We start from the raw sequence: 22,660 nt of genomic DNA on the forward strand, positions 1-22,660 counted from the left end.
TGACGCTTTCATCGTCACCCGGGGGAGGGCCTCAAGGCACCTTTGCTGAGCCGAGGAGGTCACGCCCATAGGAGCTGTGACCTCTTCAGCCCAGCAAAGTTCAGCTCAGGCAGCCAGGAGTCTGTGCATATCACGCATGTCTGATCCTGGCTGCCAGACACTCTTCATGAGGGGCAAAAGGTGAGGGGTGTGGCCCCTCCACCATAAAGGACGGGCTGCGCCTGGATTAGACCAGTACAAAAATAAGAAAAATCACTTAAAGCTGGTATTTTTAGCATGGACATCATTGAGGGTTCACCAAGGGTTGTAGCTGCCATGCCTGGCTTGGTCCTTGAGACCCCTGGTCTGGTCCTTGAGACCCCAGGCCTTAAAGGTGGCAAAATCAGTGCCTGAAACACAAGGGTAACTAATCTTAATCGATATTACACAAATAATGATTGATATTATTCACTATTTGTGTAATAAAAAAATGGAGTATAATTCGGTGGAATATGACTCTATCCGGCAGCTAGTGTAAGTAAGAAATGCTTTCAAATGTATTTGGTATGCGTGCTTGCGGGTGAGTGTGTGTTATGCGAGAGAGAGTGCGTGAATGTGTGTAAGCATGTATGTGTGTCACAGTAAAGGTCAAATGGCACGTGATGTAATTTCCTCTAGCGCTAGCATTTTGGTGAACTGACATGAGTTTTGGCCCTTATCTGTACATACTTCAAACAGAAAATACAAATAGAAAGCACTTTTAAGAGTGATCTGCAGCCGCGGTAACCGGTAACGACCCTTGACTAGGTAAACAAAGACAGAAAAGTCATGTTAAAAGTTACTACATACAATTTTTTTAAGTCTTAAGTAGTATCATGTCCAGGCGCTGAATCTTAAACAGCACCAAATGGCAGGTATTTTTCCCCTGGAAAGATGGCAAACCTAGTCCCAGATGATTTTTTTGGTGACTGAGAAGCCAGAATAGCGCTTCTTAGCATCCAAGGAGCCCATGGAGTGCGAGGCGCTTGGAAACTGTGAACCAGCCGTTGCTGGAAATATTCCAGTGCAACGTTGGCCCTTTAAGTAGGTGCACGTATGGGAGGCCTGGGCGGTGGGTGTCGCCCCTTTCCACGTCCTGGAGTTCTTGTCACAAAGGTGATACCGCTCTCCGAGCGCCGAGAAGCAGGAAGCTGCGCCTCAGGTACAGAAACGCGGAAATAGACTTTATTTCGACAGCGTGGGCTGCCGCTTTACCGCGTTTATATCAAGCGCTTCATCTCGGTAGAAGTTGGGCGAGTTTTCCTTTCGGAGTTTGCATAATTTTGTTTTACTATGCTGGAGCATTTTTTTAAACACACACCTGCACCACGCAGTGTGCGGCAAGGCTCCTTCATCCTGCGCAAACTACTCATCCGGGAGAACTTTGCATTCTGGGACCTGTAGTTTCACGTTTCTCAGGTTACGTTTGGGGTTGCAAGGCGAAGTATACAGAGTTACACAAAGCTGGCTAGAAAACGTGGAATAGCCGAAACGGTCACATGAGCTCGGGTCACATGTTGGCTTTAAAAGCCAGCCTCAAATAAACAGGTGATCACGAGTCGGAAAGCAGCGGTGGAAAGACCGGAAGCAGACAGCTGGAAATGATATGTGGACAGCTGCTCCCACTTCCTGGTTTTCGACACATTGCTCTGCACCCTGCAAACTTGTCTTATCATGGACAGTTCACAGGCACCGGAATTGGGGTTGCAGCTTTGCAAGAGAAAAACCAGCATTGGCAAATGCAATAGATTACACCTATGTCATTATTAATAACTTTGGGCGTCATTATGACTTTGGAGGTCCTACAAGCGGACCGCCAAAGCCGTGGGGAGGACGCCACCATCATACTGGTGCACCCTCACGCCCAAGCGTATTACAATGTTCCCACCGGGCTGACCGACATGAACATTGTAATACGCGTTCAAGCCGCGCTGACCAACTGGAACAGTGCTACGATATCGGCCTCGCCTCCTTTAATGGAGTCGAGGCCAGTATCGTTGCACTCTAGCATCCTCGGAATGCGCACCTCCTGCAAAGCAGACTGTGCGCATTCCGAGGGTGCTGGTCAGGGGGGACCCCAGCATACCCTTACCGCCAGCCTTTCCATGCCTGTCAGACCGCCATGGAAAAGCTGGTGGTAAGGTGAGTTGTAATCAGCCAGGTGGCGCTGAGTTCAGACCGCTGTCACTCCGTCAGGAACCATATTCCCAGCGGAGGTGGTGGTCTCCTGACAGTTCCGCCAGCCTCGTAATGAGGCCCATCATTTTTTGTAAGTTTTACTTTGGTGAGCAGTTGTGCAATATAAGTGAAAGAAACACTGTAAAAGTTTTATGTTTTTTTTTTACTTCTGCGAAAACTATTGGTTTTGTCAATTTTTTTAGACATGTTCCACATCAGATCTTGCTGTTGTGCAGCATGTGTTAAAGTTAAAAAAAAAAAAAAAAAGAGCTAACCAATATTGGAAACGCGAGGCTGCAGTATCGTGGTAATAGTAAAGGTGATTGATAACAGCAACATATAATCCATTTATAGACTTTCATGTAATAACCCAGTGCATTCTATGTGATCAAGCATGTCCCCGGCAGAGACTGCAGTCTCCTGGCCGGTCCACCAGCGTCTTAATGAGACACATAAGTGAAAGAAACACAGTAAAAATGTTATGACTTTTTTCGGCCTCTGCGAAATCTATTGGTTTTGTCAATGTTTTTTAGACATGTTCCACAGCAGATCTTGCTGTTGTGCAGCATTGTCTTATAGTTAAAAAAAAGCACTGACCCATATTGGAAACGCGAGGCTGCAGTATCGTGGTAATAGTAAACATGATTGATAACAGCCACATATCATCCACTTATAGACTTTCGTGTGATAGCCCAGGGCATTGTATGTGATAAAGTAATACTTTACTTTTATTTATCTAATTAGAGTAACACATCTGAAAAAAGCATTTTTTCAGGACTGGAGGCAGTGTGTGTGGTGTCTGTCGTTAGATGGTCACCATAGTGCTGTTGCGACAACCTGCAACTACCAGCGCACATTAAGCACGGCACCTGAATCCTGAACATAAAGAGTGTCTTTGTGAGGCAAGTACAAAAATAATATATAATGTGTACTAATGCCCTGGTGAGCTGTTTCCTAATAGAAAGAGCCATTTCCAGAAGCCTCAGAGTGTGAGCATAGAGCAATATGAGAGCAAGTTTTAAACTATAACTCGAACTCGCAGAATAAAAGAGTTTTTTTCTGCCTAGCGCAATACTGTACATGTCTTATGAGACCATGGTTGGACTGGCATTGAAAATAGGCCTGGGCACAAAAATAAAAGTAGCCCCCATTAGTGAATCAAATAGCTAAAAAATAATGGCCTGCGTTTGCAAATCGGTGCAGTTTTGAACTTATAAAGACACGTCATATGCGTGTTTTGCAAGGTAACTGAAACTGTATGCACTGCAAGGCTTTGCAGACCCCTGTTTTAAATCTCTTTTTTTCTTTGGCAGGCGGTTTACCTTTTACCCGGTACCATACACAGCTTCTCCCAAAAGCATTGGGGGGACTGGGAAATCTGTAGGCTGTAGTCTGGGTCAAAAACACATCCTTGCCTCCTAAATCAATAGAGTTGGAACGTACACCATCAGGCAGAGTAGAGTCACTCAGCGCCCTTTAACCTCCATTCAGATGAGTGCATCTGTGGGACTTGGAACCTGCAGTCGAGGTGCATTGCACTCAGGGTTGGACTGGCCTATAGGGCAAACAGGTAGTGACCAATGGGCTAGTCTGACAGATCAGTGCGTCGGTCATTTGTTTTAGCAGTTTTTAGGCCTGTTTTATGGCTATGTGCGCCAGTTTTTACTGTACCTCTTCCTTGAAATTACCACAAACATTGCCTACAGTAAGCACAAATGAATGCAGACTCCTTGCAGAAAACACATGCAGCATGTCTTTTCAAGGTCAAAACTTGCATGATTTGCAAATGTGGGACATTTTTTAGGTCGAGCGCGCAAGCGCTTTTACGTGTTGTTAGTATTGTGGGCTTTTAACCATGCCTATCACTCTGATTCGTTCCTGGGCTTGCCTTTAGAGACCACTCGATGTAATTAGTAAATGATGTACGTGTGTCCCGCCTTGAGGCTGTTTTTGTCACGCCTTGCAGACTGCCCATTTTACATGTATAATTGCATGTTTGCCGATATACTTCAGCGTGGTCAAACTATGTTTTTTCTTTTGTCTCGCCGCTTCTTGCTGCATGGTGGTCATGGTGCTCACAGCGTGAACAAGAACAACAGCGTGAAATCGCGGTATAAATCCTACCTGTTTATTCAGAATATTTTGTAGGGATACAATGCACTTTAACTTTCATTCCACCTTCGTGAAGATAAAATAAGCCTCTTTATTCAGTATATTTTTTATGCTATCGTGCCACTTGTACACCACCGCTGGGGGGCCTCGAGCGTGTTATAAAGGTACACAAAAAAAAAAAAAAAAAAAGTGCCTGCAGCTTGGCTGCCGGGTGTTTATTCCGTCCTAGCTTGGCGGATTGACTTTCCTGTCCCTTCAGCTGACACAAAGCATAGCATAATATGAAACAATATAACTCATCATTGCATAGCATAACTTAATACAATATAACTCAACACTGCATAACATAACCCAACACAGCGTAGCATAACATAACACAATATAGCACAGCATAGCATAACATAACAGTCCACAGCATTGCATAACATAACTCAACATTGCATAGCATAATATAAGACAACACAGCATAACACAACATAACCCAATATAACACAGCATAGAAAAACACACCACAGCATAGCATAACATAGTGCAACATAGCATAGCATAAAATAACACAACATTACATAGCATAACACAACACGGCATGACATAACATAGCATAATATAACATAACACACTATAACAGCATATCATAGCACAATGTAACACAACATAACATAACACAAGATAACACAACACAAGATAGTATAACACAACATCGCATTGCATAACACAACATAGCATAAAATAACACAACATTACATAGCATAACACAACACGGCATGACATAACATAGCATAATATAACATAACACACTATAACAGCATATCATAGCACAATGTAACACAACATAACATAACACAAGATAACACAACACAAGATAGTATAACACAACATCGCATTGCATAACACAACATAGCATAAAATAACACAACATAGCATAACATGACAACATAGCACATCATAGCATAACATAACAACACAACACAGCATAACACAACATAGTATAACATAACATAATACAACATAGCATAACATAACATAAGATTACATAACACCACATAACATAACACAACATAACACAGCATAACATAACACAGCATAGCATAATATAACATGAGACAACATAGCATAACACAACATAGCATGGTATAACATAACACAACGCAGCCTAGCATAACACAATATAAGACAACATGGCCTACAATAGCATAAGACAACATAGCACAACATAATATAACACCATATACACCATAGCATAACATAACACAACACAGTATAACATAACACAACATAGCATAGCATAACACAACATAACATTACATAACACAACATAACATAACACAGCATAGCATAATATAACATAATACAACAAAGCATAACACAACACAGCCTAGCATAACACAATATAAGACAGCATAGCCTACAATAGCATAAGACAACATAAGACAACATGGCACAACATAACATAACACCACATACACCATAGCATAACATAACACAACATAGCATAACATAACAGAAAATAGCATGACATAAGGCAGCATAACATAACACAACATAACAAAACATAGCATAACACAACACAATATAGTCTATCTTAGGATCACACAAAATAACACAACGTAGCATAGCATAACCTAATACAACATAGCATAGTATAACACAACATAACATAAGACAACATGGCCTACCATAGGAGAACACAGCATAAGACAACAGAGCATAACATACAACATAGCAGAACATGACAACATAGCACGTAACACAACATAAGCCACATAATTCCATGCCACACCACATACATCCACTCCATTCCAAACCAAAACACATGGTAAAAAACATTGTCATTTACAACACCAATAGCTCTATCTCTAGCAAATGCGAGACAAAATGCATTGCAAATTCTTGTTAGATTTTCTTTCACAAACTATATTCTTTGTACTATGCCTCGCCTAAAAATCAAAGAGAACTGAGGCAGTTTGCAAAGGAACTTGAGCAATATTTTCTTGTAAGTGGAGGGATTCTTTCTATTCGCTGTGTTTCTTTCAGTGAAAGGAGTGTAAAGGTTGCTTGGCAGAGCTTTTCTTCACTACACCAGCATTTCTCAAAAGCTGCTGCAGACCAACAAATGCAGTACCATGCCAGAGATAGAGCAAAATATGCTGGCCTTGACAATATCCTGACCTCTTGCTCATTTTCAAAGAACGTTAACGTCATGTTGGATGCTCTAGCAGAATTGAGTGACTTTCCTCGCCAGCTTCAGCACAATAATACAACTCAACCAGATGCTGTAGGAGTGATGAATAAACTAATTGAACTGACTGAACGGCGTCTTTCAATCACTTCTGAGCTCTTGCCCTCGCTCACACTCCCTTTAAGGAATGTCCAACTTCTTCTCAAGTCTTGCGTCAGGCCCCCTCTCTGACATTTACAAACCCAACAGCGGTAGACTTATCTGATGACACTACTGCCCCGAACCAGGGCCAGATGATAAGTGTTCTTTTAGACATGGGTCCACCTTTTAAACGAAAAAACACCATCTTTCTGGCAAAACCATAGCCACGGGTCCAACAACTTGTCCAAATGCACAGACCATCACTGTAGATCCTCCGGCTTGGCTGCTTGCTCTAGAGGACTCCTTTTGTGAAAGACTGTTGGGTAAAAACACTGTATCCGTCAAATCGCTTCTTCTACTGATTGAAGAGTGGCTAGAGGCCATAGAACACAAATTGCGTCAAACACTCAATCGCATGTCATTGGCACACTCCTCCTCGGAAGTGACCAACCACCCGCCCATAGTAGCCCGAAGGGGCATCTCCTCCCTTAGTGGCACATCGTTCTGCAACAGCACCCTTTGAGGGAGCAAGGAATGCCAACTGCACCCCCGCTCCAATGCAAACACATTGTGATAGCGAAGGTCTAATTAGTACTAACTCATGTTCCTCCATTGTCTTGGCATGTAACCGAATCATTTACGCAGCTTGTGAACAAGGTTTTGCATCGGCTCCATTCTAAAATGGATTTCCCCTTCTGAAATCCTCATGACATTTCAATGGTTCGCAGGGTAAGATGAGTGGGCCAGTTAGAGAAAGCCTTTGAGGGAGATGGTGTGATAATTAATCTTAGCCACCCAAGGTTGCACAGAATCTGCTTCTTAAGCATGGCCAAATGAGTGTGGTATAAAGCTATTCCCTCTAGGTAATTTCTACCTCGATCTTCGGAACACGTGTAGGACTACCCCCCGAAACAAGGGTCCCCTGTCAGCTCAATTCCAAATTCCCACGGCTAATCATTTTATGACCCATGCAAGTTTGAAAGAGAATGACTGACTATCCTGTGGTGAATGAGGGCTAATATTAGGATGAACCCTGCCTTAGAGAACCAGGTTGTAATTAGCAGGGCGACGCTGCATGCAGTCCCGCCTGGGCTGACTCCAACCTGCACCCCCTGTCAACCCTTTGGGATCACTGATCCCGGCGGTGACAGCGGAACCCTCTCGGTCTGACCGCCAGGGACTTATTGTGGTGGTCTGACCGCCACAGCAGCGGCGGTCCTGACTGCCACCGCAAGGCTGGCGATGTTGTAATGAGGCCCTTAATATTCTGGAGATGAATCATTGGGGAATTTTAAGACTAAAGAAGCGTTCTTGGGAGGGAGAACATGAAAAGTTGGTTTGCCCTCTCATTTCACCTCAGAAACCTGCCTTCCTAGCACAGTGACCCTATGACCATCCTACATTGTTTAGTGATTTCCAGGTGAATGAGATCTTTTCATGTGTAGCGATTTTGCTTTCTGTAGAATGAAGTACCTTTCTTTACAAGACCAAATATGGGTTCTGTAGTGACTTATTACGAATGTTGTCACATTCTGCAGCAAGAGCCCATACCAACTCTTGAGTAAGCCTTGGTCTGCTCAGCTTCACCACTCTGAGGATTACATTCCAAAGGGATGTACTTGAGGCTGAGTTTTTGGTCCAATAGTAGGGTGATCCCAGGAAAAAAGAGATGGTACAATAACTCCTGGCTGGCCTGCCGCCACTGAACCATTTCCCACACCGGTATCAAATGGGGTGCGATTCTTTGTTCATAGGAATCGGAGGAAAGTGACCAGTGAATGTGGTGACACGGTCATTCAATTGGAAGGAACTAAAGGCTGGGACTATTCTCTCATGGGCTTTCCTTTCCATATATTAGTACCGATGTTGATGGACACTTTAGTGTGCGATGAAGCAAGATCTCTCGACTAGTGACTGATGCGTGCGTTTTGTAGCGGTCATTGTCCATCTGCTGTCTTTGGAGGTGAGCCTCATCGAAGGCATGGAAATTGCTGTGGCAGATCTTTCGTCAATCTCAGGCACTCTAAGGTCAGAGATCGTTTTGATGGAACTTTGTAACTCGCTTGGGACACCAGAGTTTGACCTCTGATTCAGGACATGATGGTACAAAAGTTTAGTTGTCGGTGACCAGCTCCCATGACTTGAGGATAGATAACCTAGCACGTCACTGACCACAGGCGTTACTTTTTGCCATTTCCTTGATGATATCTAACATCCTCAAATAGATCAGGAGGGAGAAGTGGAGGTGAGACTTAAGATCCCATGTTTTCGGAAATGGTTATGTTTCCTACTGCAAGGACTGGTGGCTTATGAACCATTGTGGATGTTGGAGGTTAGTCCCCCGTCTGTTGCAGCCGCTTCCTCTTCCATCCACAACTAACAAACCCCGGACTTCAGGGTGGAGAGTGAACTTGTAGACCTGAGAAGATTGGCCCTATCAGGGGAACTGGGAGAGGCCATCAGCTGGCTTCCATCAGGCAGAAAGGTTTATATCCATCATTCAGTGATGTTTCCACTTTGATGGCTGGGAAAGGTTATTCATCCTGTTCATTTGTTTTCATCCATTCCCCTTTAAGATGTTTTGTAAGTGGCCATGCAAGTTTTCTTTCAGCTCTGAGGGATCCCTTTCAGAAGACTACCATGAGTTGGTGGCAGGCCTGTAAGCCAGTTTAGAACTAGTAAGGAGAGCACGAGGCAATCTACCAATTCCCCGACAGTGAACTGGAGCAGACAGCTGTCCTCTGCCTTGGCAGCATGACCTGTGAAATAAGAAAGTGAATGTGTGAATGATGTGTCCTGCCCTCCAGCTTTTATAAATGGCCCCTCAGTAACAAAATTACTGCCGACCAACAAGGGGTGAGGTATCAATCGGTTACCAGGCCTCAGTGACGTTCTATAATCAGCTTGCATACCCCACATACAAACTTGCTACATAATTCACAAATTGCTACGTAAGTTGATGATTTAAAAAAACAAAAGGCCTGATTTAGAACTCGGCGGACAAGTCACTCCGTCACAACGGTGGAGGATATCCCTTCTGCAAAATCATAAATCCTATTGGATATAATGGGATTTAGATTTTTCTCTATTAGAGCACACAATTTGCCTTTTCTAGCCACATAATTCAGTCAGCTCTACCACATTATGTACTCATCCATTGCCTTATAATTCAAGTTGTCCTTCATATACCCCAGCCTCAAGGACATATGTTGAAATCTTTTGGCCATTTGTAGTAGTGCAGTTAGGCAAGTGCTGAACCTGGATCCGGTGTAGCACTGGCCCTTTGACTTCCTTAAACCTTTCAGCAACTCTGCAAAGCTGAGCAGAAATACCAAACTGTTTTTTCAAAGTTGCCTGGTGAAGTTCCCAATGCGAAGCAACTGATGTCATTTATACTTTCCTTGCAGGGCAGCAGTGCAACCACCAAAGGGTTTTTCCCAAATGAACTCAGGCACTAAATAGGTGCAATAATGAACTTGTGGGACCTCAGATCCAGGTAATTTCCAATATTCCTGCTCGGACGTCTGTTCCTTTGCTCTTGGGAACAAAGAACATGTTGGGTGCCAGCTCTGATTATTAAAAAAGGAAACGTACACCTTCTGAAAGAAAACTTAAAGCTAGTAGTGTTGCTGCCTATGAACCCAAAGTCCACATTCGGCAACCGCGCTACTTCTGGCACTAACACTCATGGGAAGAATCGTGAACTGTACACGATGTCAGCTGTAAAATTCTGCTCAGTGTGCATGTTTCCTAGTTTGTTTTTTAATCGTACACCAGTCCTGCTACATATGAATGTTTTGATCAATGGTACTGCTATGAATTATACAAAACACAAAACTATAAATGCCTATTTCGTCCTCTATTTGTGTTAGCAGTCTGTTTTATCATTGCATGACCCCCCTCAGATGTCTCTAAAACTGAATTTTTTCCTGAAGTTTGATCCTGCGCCCAGAACTTGCCTTTTAGCAAGGTGGTCACCCTAGGTGAAACCTAAATGACAGAGGTTTACACATACCCTTGTGGCAACCAACAGATTTCAATCTATAATCAGGGTACAGCCGGAACCCTTTGCATGCAGAATTACACTGAGGAATGAGGCCTGTTGTTAGGTCTGGCTTGACAGCATATATGTTGCTTGATCTTATGTAGTCAACTAAAAAAGCTTTCAGAGCAATGCGGCTGGTTCTCGGAGTGCTGGATGTGATTGGGCCGAAGCTGTGTGCTTCCTCTGATTACAGTGCTTGTATTGCACTTTTTGGCTTGTGGCAAAGCTTATACAGCAAGCCTGAGTTGGGAAAGATGACATGCCAGTGAACATGGCTACACGCCTGATCTGTTTATTATGAAATGTTACGATAAAGTCAGTAGGCCTGATGTACCCATTGTGAAAAACATATGTTGTTATATGGAATCTTACAGATTACTGTAGTAGGCAATGGATTTAGTGTTGGTTATTCCCCGTAACAAACTGTGAATATTGAAGATTTGCTCTGTGAGAATCCTTGTTACACCTTCTTAGGGGAGAGAGAATTTTGCGTAGCCAACACTAATGTTAAATACCTTGGTTTTAGGACGGTATGCCTGATGGTTGCTTTGTGGGAAAGCTTTTGCTCAAAACAGTAGGCCTGTGTTGGATGTGGGGGCAAGTTCTATGCCTGATTGTTGCTGGGAAAAGTTACAACTGATGTGTAAGGAAAGTTCTCTTTTTGCAGGATCACCCCGCCTCCCAATTTTTTGACTGATGCTGCTGGATTTTTGACTCTGTCGTGCTGGGGGGCTGCCAACCAGGCTCCAGTGCATGTGCTATCACCCAACTCCTAATTGGCACATTTACCTTACCTGGAAATCCATAGTATATTGTACTCAGTGAGCCCAGGGCCTGTGAGTTTAATGTCTCTAGTGGGCTGCAGCACTTATTGTGCCACCACTAAAGTAACAAAGCAAAGAATGTCTTCAGGTCTGCCCCTGCAGCCTGAGTGTGCAGTGTTAAAATCACAAGTTCAACCTGGCAATTTAAACCCTTTGCCAGGCCTAAGCATTCTTTTTTCATACCACGTTAGACCCTAAATGCCCATAAGGCTGGGTGGCTGATATTTAAAAAGTAGAACATGTGTATTTAAGTTCACATGTCCTGGCAGTGAAAAATGTCTTAAGTCATTCTTCAATTTGGGAAAACTGGCTCTCCAATAGCCTATCACTGGGTTACACTATAACACCTTATAATGCATAACTCCAGTTTGTTTGAGAATAGCTAGACTAATGATTCAAGGACTTACATTAATAGTAATTTAAACTCCAATGCAATAGTCAAGTTGGATTTAAACTTTCTATTTACAAAATGCCACTTGCAGAAAGTTGGCATTTTCTTACCTAAAGTCTTTGATAGCCTTTTCAAAGTTAATCCCCACCTGTCACCTGACACCCAGCTGAGAGGCGTAAAGGGCTCCCAGAAAAGGGAACAAAAGGGCCTAAGCTGGCAGGAGGTGTGACCCTGTGACAGGATTGCCTGGGGAGCTGTGCCTACCAAATGTACAAGCTTCAAAGGGGCATTCACTGTCATAGGCAGATATAACTCACAACTAGGCATGCCCTGCTAGTGTCAGAGTGCCCAGAGAGGCACCAATCTCAGCAGGGCATGGGGGTGGGGAGAACCTGTTTCAGAACTGGTTTGCAGGGGGCATGCCTCGTTTCTATAGATACATCTCAGGCGTGTGCCCAGAGCTCTGACCAGTGGAAGAAAGTTTCTGCTATGTTGGATTTGGGCAGAGTAGTGCATTGTGGCGTTGTTTAGGGCCAAACCCCCATGGAGTTATGTCAAAGTGGGTTAGGTTGCCCCTGAGAACTTTTTCCCTTTTGGTCACAGAGTCAGCCTCACTCATAGGCTAGTGGAAGCCATAAATGCGGCACCCCTGGATATCCCCTTCAAAACACTGCTGGGCCTGAGAAAGACAGAAGCGCTGCGCCTGCTGAAAGCTTGGACTTCAGAAAGAGGACTGCACCTACTGTAACCTGGGGAGAGGGGCTCTCAAGGGCTGCACTTGCTCCCACTTGAACCGGGGACAGAAGAGTGGGCTTCTAGGGCTAACTGGCTAGCCTCCTTTTAAACTAAAGGGACATAAGGCTGCGAGAACCCACTTTCCTCAAGAGCCCAGCTGACCCATAACCATCACACCTGCCCTGGACCCTGCTGGTTGGTTTTACCGGAGTGTTTACTGACCACCAAGGGGTGTCCCTAAGGGCCTGAGGAGCTTTGATAAGTATCGGCATGTACTCTTCCTGTCTAGCCCTAAAACCTGGGACACAAGACTGAGATCTACCTGCCAGCCGATCCACTGAGGCACTGATGCACCATCGGTGGGCTGACTTTGTTGCAACTTCTGCTACATTCTTCTCTGCAGGAGCAAATCTAATGCAGCAGCCTCGACGCAAAGCGGCATCCTATGATGTTAAATCATCCCTGGCTACAACCTGCTGCCTTGACCTGTTGAAGGAATCCGACTTCAGAAAAGAGACTAAGGGCCTCATTACAAGTTTGGCGATTAGACGAGTTGACCGCCAAACTCACTGGATGACACCGCCGTCAACCAGCGGCCTCATCCCCATCGTATTACAATGCTCTCACTGTGCTGACCAGTGGGAACATCATATTATGAATCGGTTAGGCCAGCGGGAACAGTGCTACGGTATTGGTCTTGGCCCCCTTAAGGAAGCCGAGACCAATGCCGTAGCACAAGAGCACCCTCGGAATGCGCACTGCCTGCAAAGCAGACAGTGCGCATTCCGAGGTTCCTGGGCAGTGGGGCCCACAGCACTTCCTTTCCGCCAGCCTTTTCATGGCAGTTAAACTGCCACGAAAAGCCTGGCGGAAAGGGGACTCTTGATCAGCACGGCGGTTCTGAACTCAGTGCTGACCATGACTCCAACTGCCGTAATCCCGTCAAGAACCACATTCCTTACGGTGGTCCCCCCCACCAAGGTTGTAATGTGGCAGTCAGACCGCCTGGAGTGTGGCAGTCTGACCGCGATGCTAGCGGTCTCAAGACCGCCAGCCTTGTAATGAAGCCCCATGTCTGAAGGTGCAAATCTTAACTGTACTTGACGCCGAGCAGCATCTGATCAACGTCGACTGCTTCCTGGATGCGAAGCCCAGATTTCTCCCTCTCTGAGCTTTTCCTGCCTTTGTTGACGGCTTTGCTGAGACTTTGTCCAGTGCCTTCCAGTTGTCGACCACCCCATGTTCATATCCAGACTGCTGCTTTGCTCAGCTGAGCACCCTACCTTCTTGAAAATGTACTAAGTCAGAAGGTAACTCTTTCACCAGAACCAACCTGACCTTGTCCATTGAGGTCATCCTCAAACCTCACCCTTGGCCCAATCTTAAGCAACCAGCTACTCACAGTTGGCGCCAAAATTTAATTCAAACTTTTAAATTTCATATCTTTGGTTCCCCTTGTAGGATTTTTGTTTTTTGGTCTTATTTTGTTCATTACAATAGACTCTATTTTTATAAATTGGAGTGAGATTTTTATTGTATTGCCTACTTTTTAACTGTTTCGGTACTGATGTATACTTTACACATTTCTCCTAACTTAAGCCTATGTGCTCTGTGCCTCTGTACAAAGGGGTGAACTAAGGTTTAATTTATAGACCTAACTGGATCTACTACGGAATAGTGCTGTTATTAATTGAAAAGGGCAACATCCACTTCAAATAATAATCCACTTTCTTACATGATGAAGTATGTATGATCTGTTTATTATTAATAGTTATGACAGTCAGGCCTTGCTTAAATTTTGCAAAAAATGCTTTGTTAAGGCTAGTAGGCCTTTAACAATGGTTGTGATCACACTGTGTTACAGAATATAGAGAGGGCCAGGGAATTTGTGCAATTCTGCATCTGTTGTGTTTTCCGCATAATTATGATTTTGCTGAATTTGCCATATAATCCATCATATGTTTCATAATCTGCATATTTTAACAAAAACATTTGTTTTAGTTCAAACAGATAACATTTTTCTAAAACGTGTCAACGTTTCACCACCTAATGGCTAGGCCTTTGCATAGTTTGGTCAGTTTCATATTGCTGTGTTTGGATGTTCAACTGGTACTTGTAAGTTAAATATTTGTTTACTAGGAAACGTTACACCAGATTCCATAGGTTTGATATCTTTACTAAGAAAAGCTATGCCAAAGGCAGTAGACCTGAGTGACTTACTGTGAATAGTATGTTTTATAGTAGGGCTGGACATAACTTGTGTAATTTACCATTGTGTAATTTCACTGAATTACAGCAAACATTTGCAAGATTATGCAAAATTATTTAAACAGCTCCCGCTTGCTAGATTCATTGTTTATGTCCTCCTGCTGTACATTTTTTGCCTCAAAACAGTCTTAACTACATGAGCGGGCTCAATGGTGTCATTTTTGGTCATTCAATGTCACAAGCATAACACAAAATTACTGAGATCACTCCAGCGTAATTAAAATGTCATCCAAGCCTATTTTAAGGGCAATAGGCATTTAAGGATGGATTGTTATTACACTGTGCTAAAGTGACAGATAGATATTTTTTGTACACAAAATTGCACAGGTCATCAAAGTACTCAATGGTTTTGGTGTAGGGTATGCCCTGTGACAAGCCGTGGTTATAGAAGACTTGCACTCTGAGAATCCCTGTTAGGCCCTCTTAGAAGAGATAATATGTTGCTTTTCATATTGTAATTTTATGACTCTGTGTGCCTGAGGGTTGCGTTTTGGGAAGGCTTACACACAGGACAGTAGGCCTGAGTTGATCAGGAGGACACACTTACAATAACTGCTATAGCCCAGAAGCCATAGGTCTGGTCTGTTTATTATAAACAGTTATGCCAAAGAAAGTAGGCCTGGCCTATTTATTGTGCAAAGCATTTTTAAAACCAAATTGTTTTGCCAACTGTAATTGTATACATATTTGTAACTCTGCACCTGTATGCATGATAGTTGGCATTTTATACACGCTATAGTAGGCTAGCAATGATCATGGTGTTGAGCCAGTGGTAAAAGCTAACGGCCGTATCGGTTCAATAGGAAAAGTTATATCCATTGTTGGAAAATGGGTTATTGGTAAGGGCAGGTAGGTACCTACACTTAGCAATAGGCCACTAACCTCCACTAAGGTCCAGTTAGGTCTCAGTAAATTAAACCCAGCTCAACCCTTGGTAGCTTGGCAACAAGCGTCAAGGCTTAACTTAGGAGACAGAGGGCCTCATTCTCACCCTGGCGGTAATTACCGCCAGGGCGGAGGTCGGCGGTAGCACCGCCAACAGGCTGGCGGTGCTCCGCCGGGCATTCTGACCGCGGCGGTACAGCCGCGGCCAGAAGCGGAAAGCCGGCGGGCTACCGCCGACTTTCCGCTGCCCGTCTGAATCCTCCATGGCGGCGGAGCGCGCTCCGCCGCCATGGGGATTCAGACACCCCCTACCGCCATCCTGTTCATGGCGGCTCTCCCGCCATGAACAGGATGGCGGTAGGGGGTGCCGCGGGGCCCCTGGGGGCCCCTGCCGTGCCCATGCCAATGGCATGGGCACGGCAGGGGCCCCCGTAAGAGGGCCCCCAAAAATATTTCAGTGTCTGCCCAGCAGACACTGAAATACGTGACGGGTGCAACTGCACCCGTCGCACCTTCCCACTCCGCCGGCTCAATTCTGAGCTGGCATCCTAGTGGGAAGGTTGATTTGCCCTGGGCTGGCGGGCGGCCTTTTGGCGGCCGCCCGCCAGCCCAGGGCAAATGTCAGAATCACCGCCGCGGTCTTTCGACCGCGGTGCGGTGTTCCGACGGCGGTACCTTGGCGGACGGCCTCCGCCGTCCGCCAAGGTCAGAATCACCGCCAGAGTGTAAAGCATTCAAATATCACAAAACAGTAATTAAATAAAACACAGGAAACAGTTTAAAAATCCAAAACCAATTTATAAAAAATAGATTATATTTTTATCTTTAAAATGACACCAAAACGAATAAAATCAGATAAGGGGAACCGGAGATATGAATTTTTAAAGAATTATTATTTTTTTAGCGCCTAGAAAAAAAAAGCGCCAATCGGGTCATCTGGTTGCACCTCGACAGGGGCAAAGTCAAAGTTTCAGGCCAACCGCGATGGAGCCCTGCTCGGCTACAGGCCGCGGGAGGCCTCGGTTAAAAGTTTACCTTCACACTTAGGGCCTCATTCTGACCCTGGCGGACGGCGGAGGCCGTCCGCCAGGGTACCGCCGCTGAATGACCGCACCGCGGTCAAAAGACCGCGGCGGCCATTCAGACATTTCCTCTGGGCCGGCGGGCGCTCTCCAAAAGAGCGCCCGCCGGCCCAGAGGAAATGCCCCTGCAACGAGGACACCGGCTCAGAATTGAGCCGGCGTAGTTGCAGGGGTGCGACGGGTGCAGTTGCACCCGTCGCGTATTTCAGTGTCTGCTAAATACTTTTTGGGGCCCTCTTACGGGGGCCCCTGCTGTGCCCATGCCATTGGCATGGGCACGGCAGGGGCCCCCAGGGGCCCCGCGGCACCCCCTACCGCCATCCTGTTCCTGGCGGGCGAACCGCCAGGAACAGGATGGCGGTAGGGGGTGTCAGAATCCCCCATGGCGGCGCAGCAAGCTGCGCCGCCATGGGGGATTCTAAGGGCAGCGGTAAACCGGCGGGAGACCGCCGGTTTGCCTCTTCTGAGCGCGGCCAAACCGCCGCGGTCAGAATGCCCCCCTTAGTCTCTTTTTCTAAGCTTTTCTTCAGCGGGACGAACCTGCCAGTCCAATCCGACCTCCTGGAGCCCTTCTCCGGATACGCGATGCGGGAATCCTCGGTAGAGATTTTTACCTTCGGACTTAGTCGTTTTTTCAAGGTGAAAATCCTTCGACCGGGGTAAACCTGGATCTTGATCCGATGTCCATGGAGCCCTCCTCGGATACGCTGGCTCGGAGGTCCCGGTCAACTTTTTACCTTCGGACATTGTCTCTTTTTCAGAGATTTTCTTTACCGGGACGAACCAGCAAATCAGGCCGGGTCGCGGTTGAGGCAAGCCGGCTAGAGTTGCCGCGGCGGGTCGGTCCCTATATGGAGCTTTTTTACAAAAGTTGTCCAAACTTCTGGGGCTTCTCCCAGATGTATTTTTAAGGTTCTTTTGGGGTCCACAGCTCACCCCAAGGGTCTAGAAGTTCTGAGATGGTCCTTGGGGGGTGCGGACTACAACTCCCAGAATGTACCTGGCGCAAACTCCTTTTTGGCCACTGGACAGTGGTCAGCTGGTCGCTTTCTTCAGGAGTTGGTGCAGGGGACTCTGGATAGCAATTTTTCACCTGTAGCAAACAGGGAGTCCCTCCTTGAACCAGTTGAAGCCAGGCAAAGTCCTTCTTGTGGTGAAGCCCAAGTGTGCAGCTGGTGCAGTCCTTCTGAGTGCAGGTTCCAGGTGCAGGCCAGGGGTCCAGCAGGGCAGTCCTTCTTCTTCTGTTGTTCTTCCTTGTTGGATGTGGTAAGGAACTGAGGTGTGGGTGCAGGTCTGCCAGTTTTATCCTTGCTCCTGGGTGAAAAGCAGGGTGGTCCTGGTTCTCCAATCAGGTGCAGGGTCCTTCTCCCTGTGATGACCACTTCCTGGGAAGTGTGGCAAAAATCAATCCCAGGAGGCAACATCCTACAAAAATACATCATGGCTGAATCTGAATTTTGGAGGTTACATCTGGCTGAGCCCACCCACTGGTGTGGCTAAAAATCATAAACACACCCCTCTCCTGCCCTCTCCTAATCTAATCAAGGGGGCACCTAGTTGTCTGGGGTTGCAGGATGTGGGGGTGTTGCTGGTTGCTCCAAATGTCCTTCTCTGCCTTTGAAGACCAGTTTGGCAGCCCTCCCCCTTCCTGCCTCACCATCTGCTGAGGGGAGATTCTCTCCCACAAGCACATTCCTTTGTGTGAAGTCAGGCCACTTCACACCTCATCAATGCAGCTTGGCCAAGCTGCTACAGGCTGGCCAATCAGAGCACAGCAGCAAAAACAATGCAGGGCTGAAATTGGCAACTTTTCAGGTAAAGTTTAAAACTCTTTACCTGAACAAGTTATATTAAATCCCACAACTGGAAGTTGTGGGATTTATTACAACGATTAATTTGATACCAAACTCTTGGTATGCATCATTTAAGGAGACTTTAAAAATTAAAATAAAGTCTCCCCATTCTAGCCTATGAAGGCCATTTACTACAATGAGGGAAAAACGAATTTGGCTGTTTTTACCTCACCAGGGCTTATAAAACTATTTTTATAAGGTCCCTGCTTATAGTTACATGGCACCCAGCCCTAGGGGCACATAGGGCACACCTTAGGGGTGACTTATATGTAAAAATAAGGTAGTTCAAGACTTTAGAACTACTTTTAATTCCAAAGTCGAATTTGCATATAACTTTAATTTAAAAGCAGCCAGCAAGGCAGGCCTGCCTTTAAAATGACATTGGGCACCTCAGCAGTGCACCTACGGGTGCACTACCTATGCTGTGGTCCCTAAACCTGCATGCCCTACCATATACTAGGGACTTATAGGTAGGTTAACTTAGCCAATTATAATTAGCCTAATTTGCATATCCATTTTACAGCGAGCACAGGCCCTGGGACTGGTTAGCAGTACCCAGGGCACCATCAGAGTCAGGAAAACACCAGCAAAAAGTGGAAAATGGGGGCAAAAAGTTAGGGGGCCTCTGCAATCAGCCCTGTTTTCTCACACCCATTCTTTTGATTTGATCTATTTTACAGTGAAAAGTTATGACCAAGAAAGTAGGCCTCACATTGTGAAAAGCGTGTGTTTAAAAGCAATAGGTGTGTTGTTATTACACTCTGCTAAAGCCTGTAGGAAAATATTTTGTTATATGGAAACTCAGATTACCATAGTATGCAAGGGTTTTGGTGTTGGATAGAAGATTTTCACTATGGGAATGCTTATTAAGCTCTACTAGAAGGGATTTTATATTGTTTTGACAATTGGTATGTAATATTTTAGGCCGAGCACGCAAGTTCTCTGACGTGTTGTAATCTAAAGTTCTCTGACGTGTTGTAATCTATCTGTGAGCTTTTAACCATGTCCACCACACGCCCATCTCCATCACTCGTTCATGGGCTTGCCTTTCAAAAATCCTTTGTGACATTGCTAAACGCTTTACATTTGTGCTTCCTTGGGGCAGTTTTGTTACCGCCTTGCAGACTGCCCCTGTTACATGGATAGTTACATGTTTGCTGATATGTTTGCCTGCGAGCGAACTTATTTTTCCTTTTGTGTCTCTCCTTCGCGCTCACGGCCACTGTTGCGCTTTGGATGGACTTACTTTTGTCAACTATTTTTCATTTTCAATTTATGTGGCAAGAAAAGTCCATTTAGGAATTTACAACGCGAATAGCTCTAACTCGAGCAAACGCGAGACACATTGCATTGCAAAAGCAGTTTACATTTTAAATTGGGTATATCTCTTGGTTGCCTTGTGAGACAGTTTATGCCCAACACAGCCGGTCTGAGTTGGTTATGGTGACTAGCCAGTAATTAAGGTTATAAGCCTAATGTTTATTTTGAAAAGTTATGATAAAGGTAGTAGGTCTGTAATATTGATTGGGAAAAGAATATGTTATAATCAATGTATTGTTTTAGGTTGTATTAAAGCTTACAGGTAGTTTTTTTTGTTACATGGAATCTCAAAGATTACCGCAGTTGGCAGGAGTTTTAGTGCATGAAAACGCACGTTCGTGTATAAACTACTGGCGTTGCTAATGCTTGTTTGGTTTAGTTCCTGACAAGAAAACACTTCTGAATAATTCCCACTCTAAAGATGGCGGCGCAGCAGACGCCCCTTGAGGGCAATAGGAAAACTGTAAAACAATATGGGAGCCTTCCCGGGAGGTTAATGCTTGACAGGCGATGGCTAAGAATAAATGTGACATTTGCACCCTGCGGCAATGATTCCAGGCCCGGGGCACAGGAGACGCGGCAGGCGCCTTGAGGTAAGCTGGGCTGTACAGCTCTCTGTGTCCCTTGCTTGGCGGCCATGCTGCGGGGCCACTGTCTGTGTCCTCATTTAATTAGCTGGATGTTTATAGGGCGGAAGTGACCCAACGCGTCACAGTGTGAACTGTACCTACACCTTACAGGAGTGGACAATGTCTAGTGTATGTAGCAGGGAAGATATCAGGAATGCAGTCATAGGTCATATTTTTTTTAGGTCGCAAATATGATATTTGTTCACACCCATGTGTGCAGTAATATTATGAACATATGTGTAACAAATTGGAACATACAACAGTGCATGTATACCGGTATGCAGATTTGTAATTCATTGTATGTAAATGGTTATCATTAACACTCATCCTGGGTATCCTGTAAACCTCACTGGGTTTTAACGTTCAGGCTTCTAAGCGCTGTAAATAACAGGTGCTGCGAGTACCCCGTTTATTGAACTTGGATGGAATTAGTGCTTAATTTGTGAAAGCGCTGGTCCCCAATGCGGTGCTATTAAAATTCCGTGCGCCGAATACCAAGGCTGTGTAGTGCTGAATTCACCTCTAGCCGCTTTAATCCTCTAACCGACTCTGCTGCCTCTTAATTGCGCCCTTGTCGACCCCTGCTTTCTCACTTTTGTGCCCGTTTTCCTTTTTTTGTTCTCTTCCTCCTCCTTTCCCGTTTTTGTGCTTTCCTCTCGCCTACCCGCGGTCAGTATCTGATGAGGAAAGGTAAGCGCGTGCGGCCGCACCGGCTCAAATTAAGTCCTGGGTGGAAGGCAGGTAGCTCTGGAATTCACGCTTGTGACTTTCAGCTCAACTTGAACGTCAGATGCGAACGTTTAACTCACTGAGCCGCATTGTCGGATGAAAGAAAACCTTAAAACAGGATGTGACGTATAAAAATGAATGGCATGGTCACTCATCTGTCCATAAATTTCTGGCGAAGAAAAAAGGGGGACCTGGTTTTCTTGTTCAATTTACACGCTGTGGATTCCAACAGATTCCTACTAATTCCAGGGCCTGGCTGTATTTTTTTGTGAATGTGCCACAGTGCCAGCCTTATTTGTGCCAGTCCTGCGGAGACCAGAGGCCTCCTGGTCACCAGGACGAAGTCCAGGAAGGGCAAACTGGTGTGTGACAGGCAGCTATCCGGTCACCTTACCATAACAGGTACGTGGCTATCCATTGTGCAGCAGGGGCAGTGGCACCGAGTCCTAGAGCCCCGAGTAGCCTGGTTATTGATCTATATTTCTACCCTAAGAGCAGGCCAATTTATTTTTTTGCACCATGGTCCCTTTGATACTCTTCCAGTCCTTAATCAGGACAAAAGTTTGCATGGAAAAATGTAATTCGGGCAAAATGTCAGCAATATTTTATGCCAGCCAGGCGAAGGGTCGTTTTATTTTACCCACCTCGCCCCCTCTGGTAATAGGGAAGGGAAAATTGGCGACCCCATGTGGGCAGTGCTTAAGTTGTAAATAAAATCGTGCCGGAGCCCAAAGGTCTCCTCTGAAACGCGCAGCTGCCGCAATTAAATGCGAGTAGGGACTGAGGCAGCATAATCCTGAAGCCATCTCATGCCTCTTTAATCCGTTTACAGCCACTCCCTGCCCCTTCAGCTCACTCATGCAGCTTTCTGCTGTCTCACTTTGTGGCGCTTTTCCATCTTTCTCTTCTTCCAACTTTCTTATGTTTCTTTTGCTCGCAGGAAATGCTTGAGACAAAAGAATGAGTGCCAGACCTAGAAAATAAGAGCCGGAGCTCCGCACGGGAAACCACCGGCTCAAATTAAGCACTGGGTGTGGGTGATTTCCTTGGCAACAACTAGGTCTGTTCCGCTCCAGAGACGGCCCTCATTTTGACCCTCCCTTCGCAGAGTATACTTATGAATATTTGTAACTAACTGTGTGCTTGTTCTGGCTTCTGATGATGTAAAACCAATTATTGTCGAGAAGCCATTACATTGAGGTAGTGCGGATAGCTCAGTGGGCTAACGCGCATGCATTTTATCACGTCACATTTGTGTGATGAATTCTTCA

The 22,660-nt window shown here is 45.3% G+C and overlaps 1 protein-coding gene across 3 annotated transcripts in view; it reads left to right on the forward strand.

Annotated features, from left to right (window-relative positions):
- The first annotated feature begins 1,096 nt into the window (after positions 1-1,096).
- LOC138258904 (solute carrier family 26 member 6-like) overlaps positions 1,097-22,660 on the forward strand; it is a 201,260-nt gene continuing 179,696 nt past the window's right edge. Inside the window, exon 1 of one of the 3 annotated variants that reach the window (XM_069206223.1) lies at positions 1,097-1,180. Coding sequence is in view for 1 of the 3 variants with exons in the window: in XM_069206220.1 (XP_069062321.1) it covers positions 20,580-20,624 (45 nt within the window). In the remaining 2 variants the exon portion in view is untranslated. Of the gene's footprint in view, positions 1,181-10,049; positions 10,125-20,443; positions 20,625-22,660 lie in introns of those variants that run through there. The other 2 variants (XM_069206226.1, XM_069206220.1) reach the window with 2 other exon arrangements.

This window comes from Pleurodeles waltl, chromosome 9 (assembly GCF_031143425.1).
Source record: "Pleurodeles waltl isolate 20211129_DDA chromosome 9, aPleWal1.hap1.20221129, whole genome shotgun sequence".
Taxonomy (NCBI): Eukaryota; Metazoa; Chordata; class Amphibia; order Caudata; family Salamandridae; genus Pleurodeles; species Pleurodeles waltl.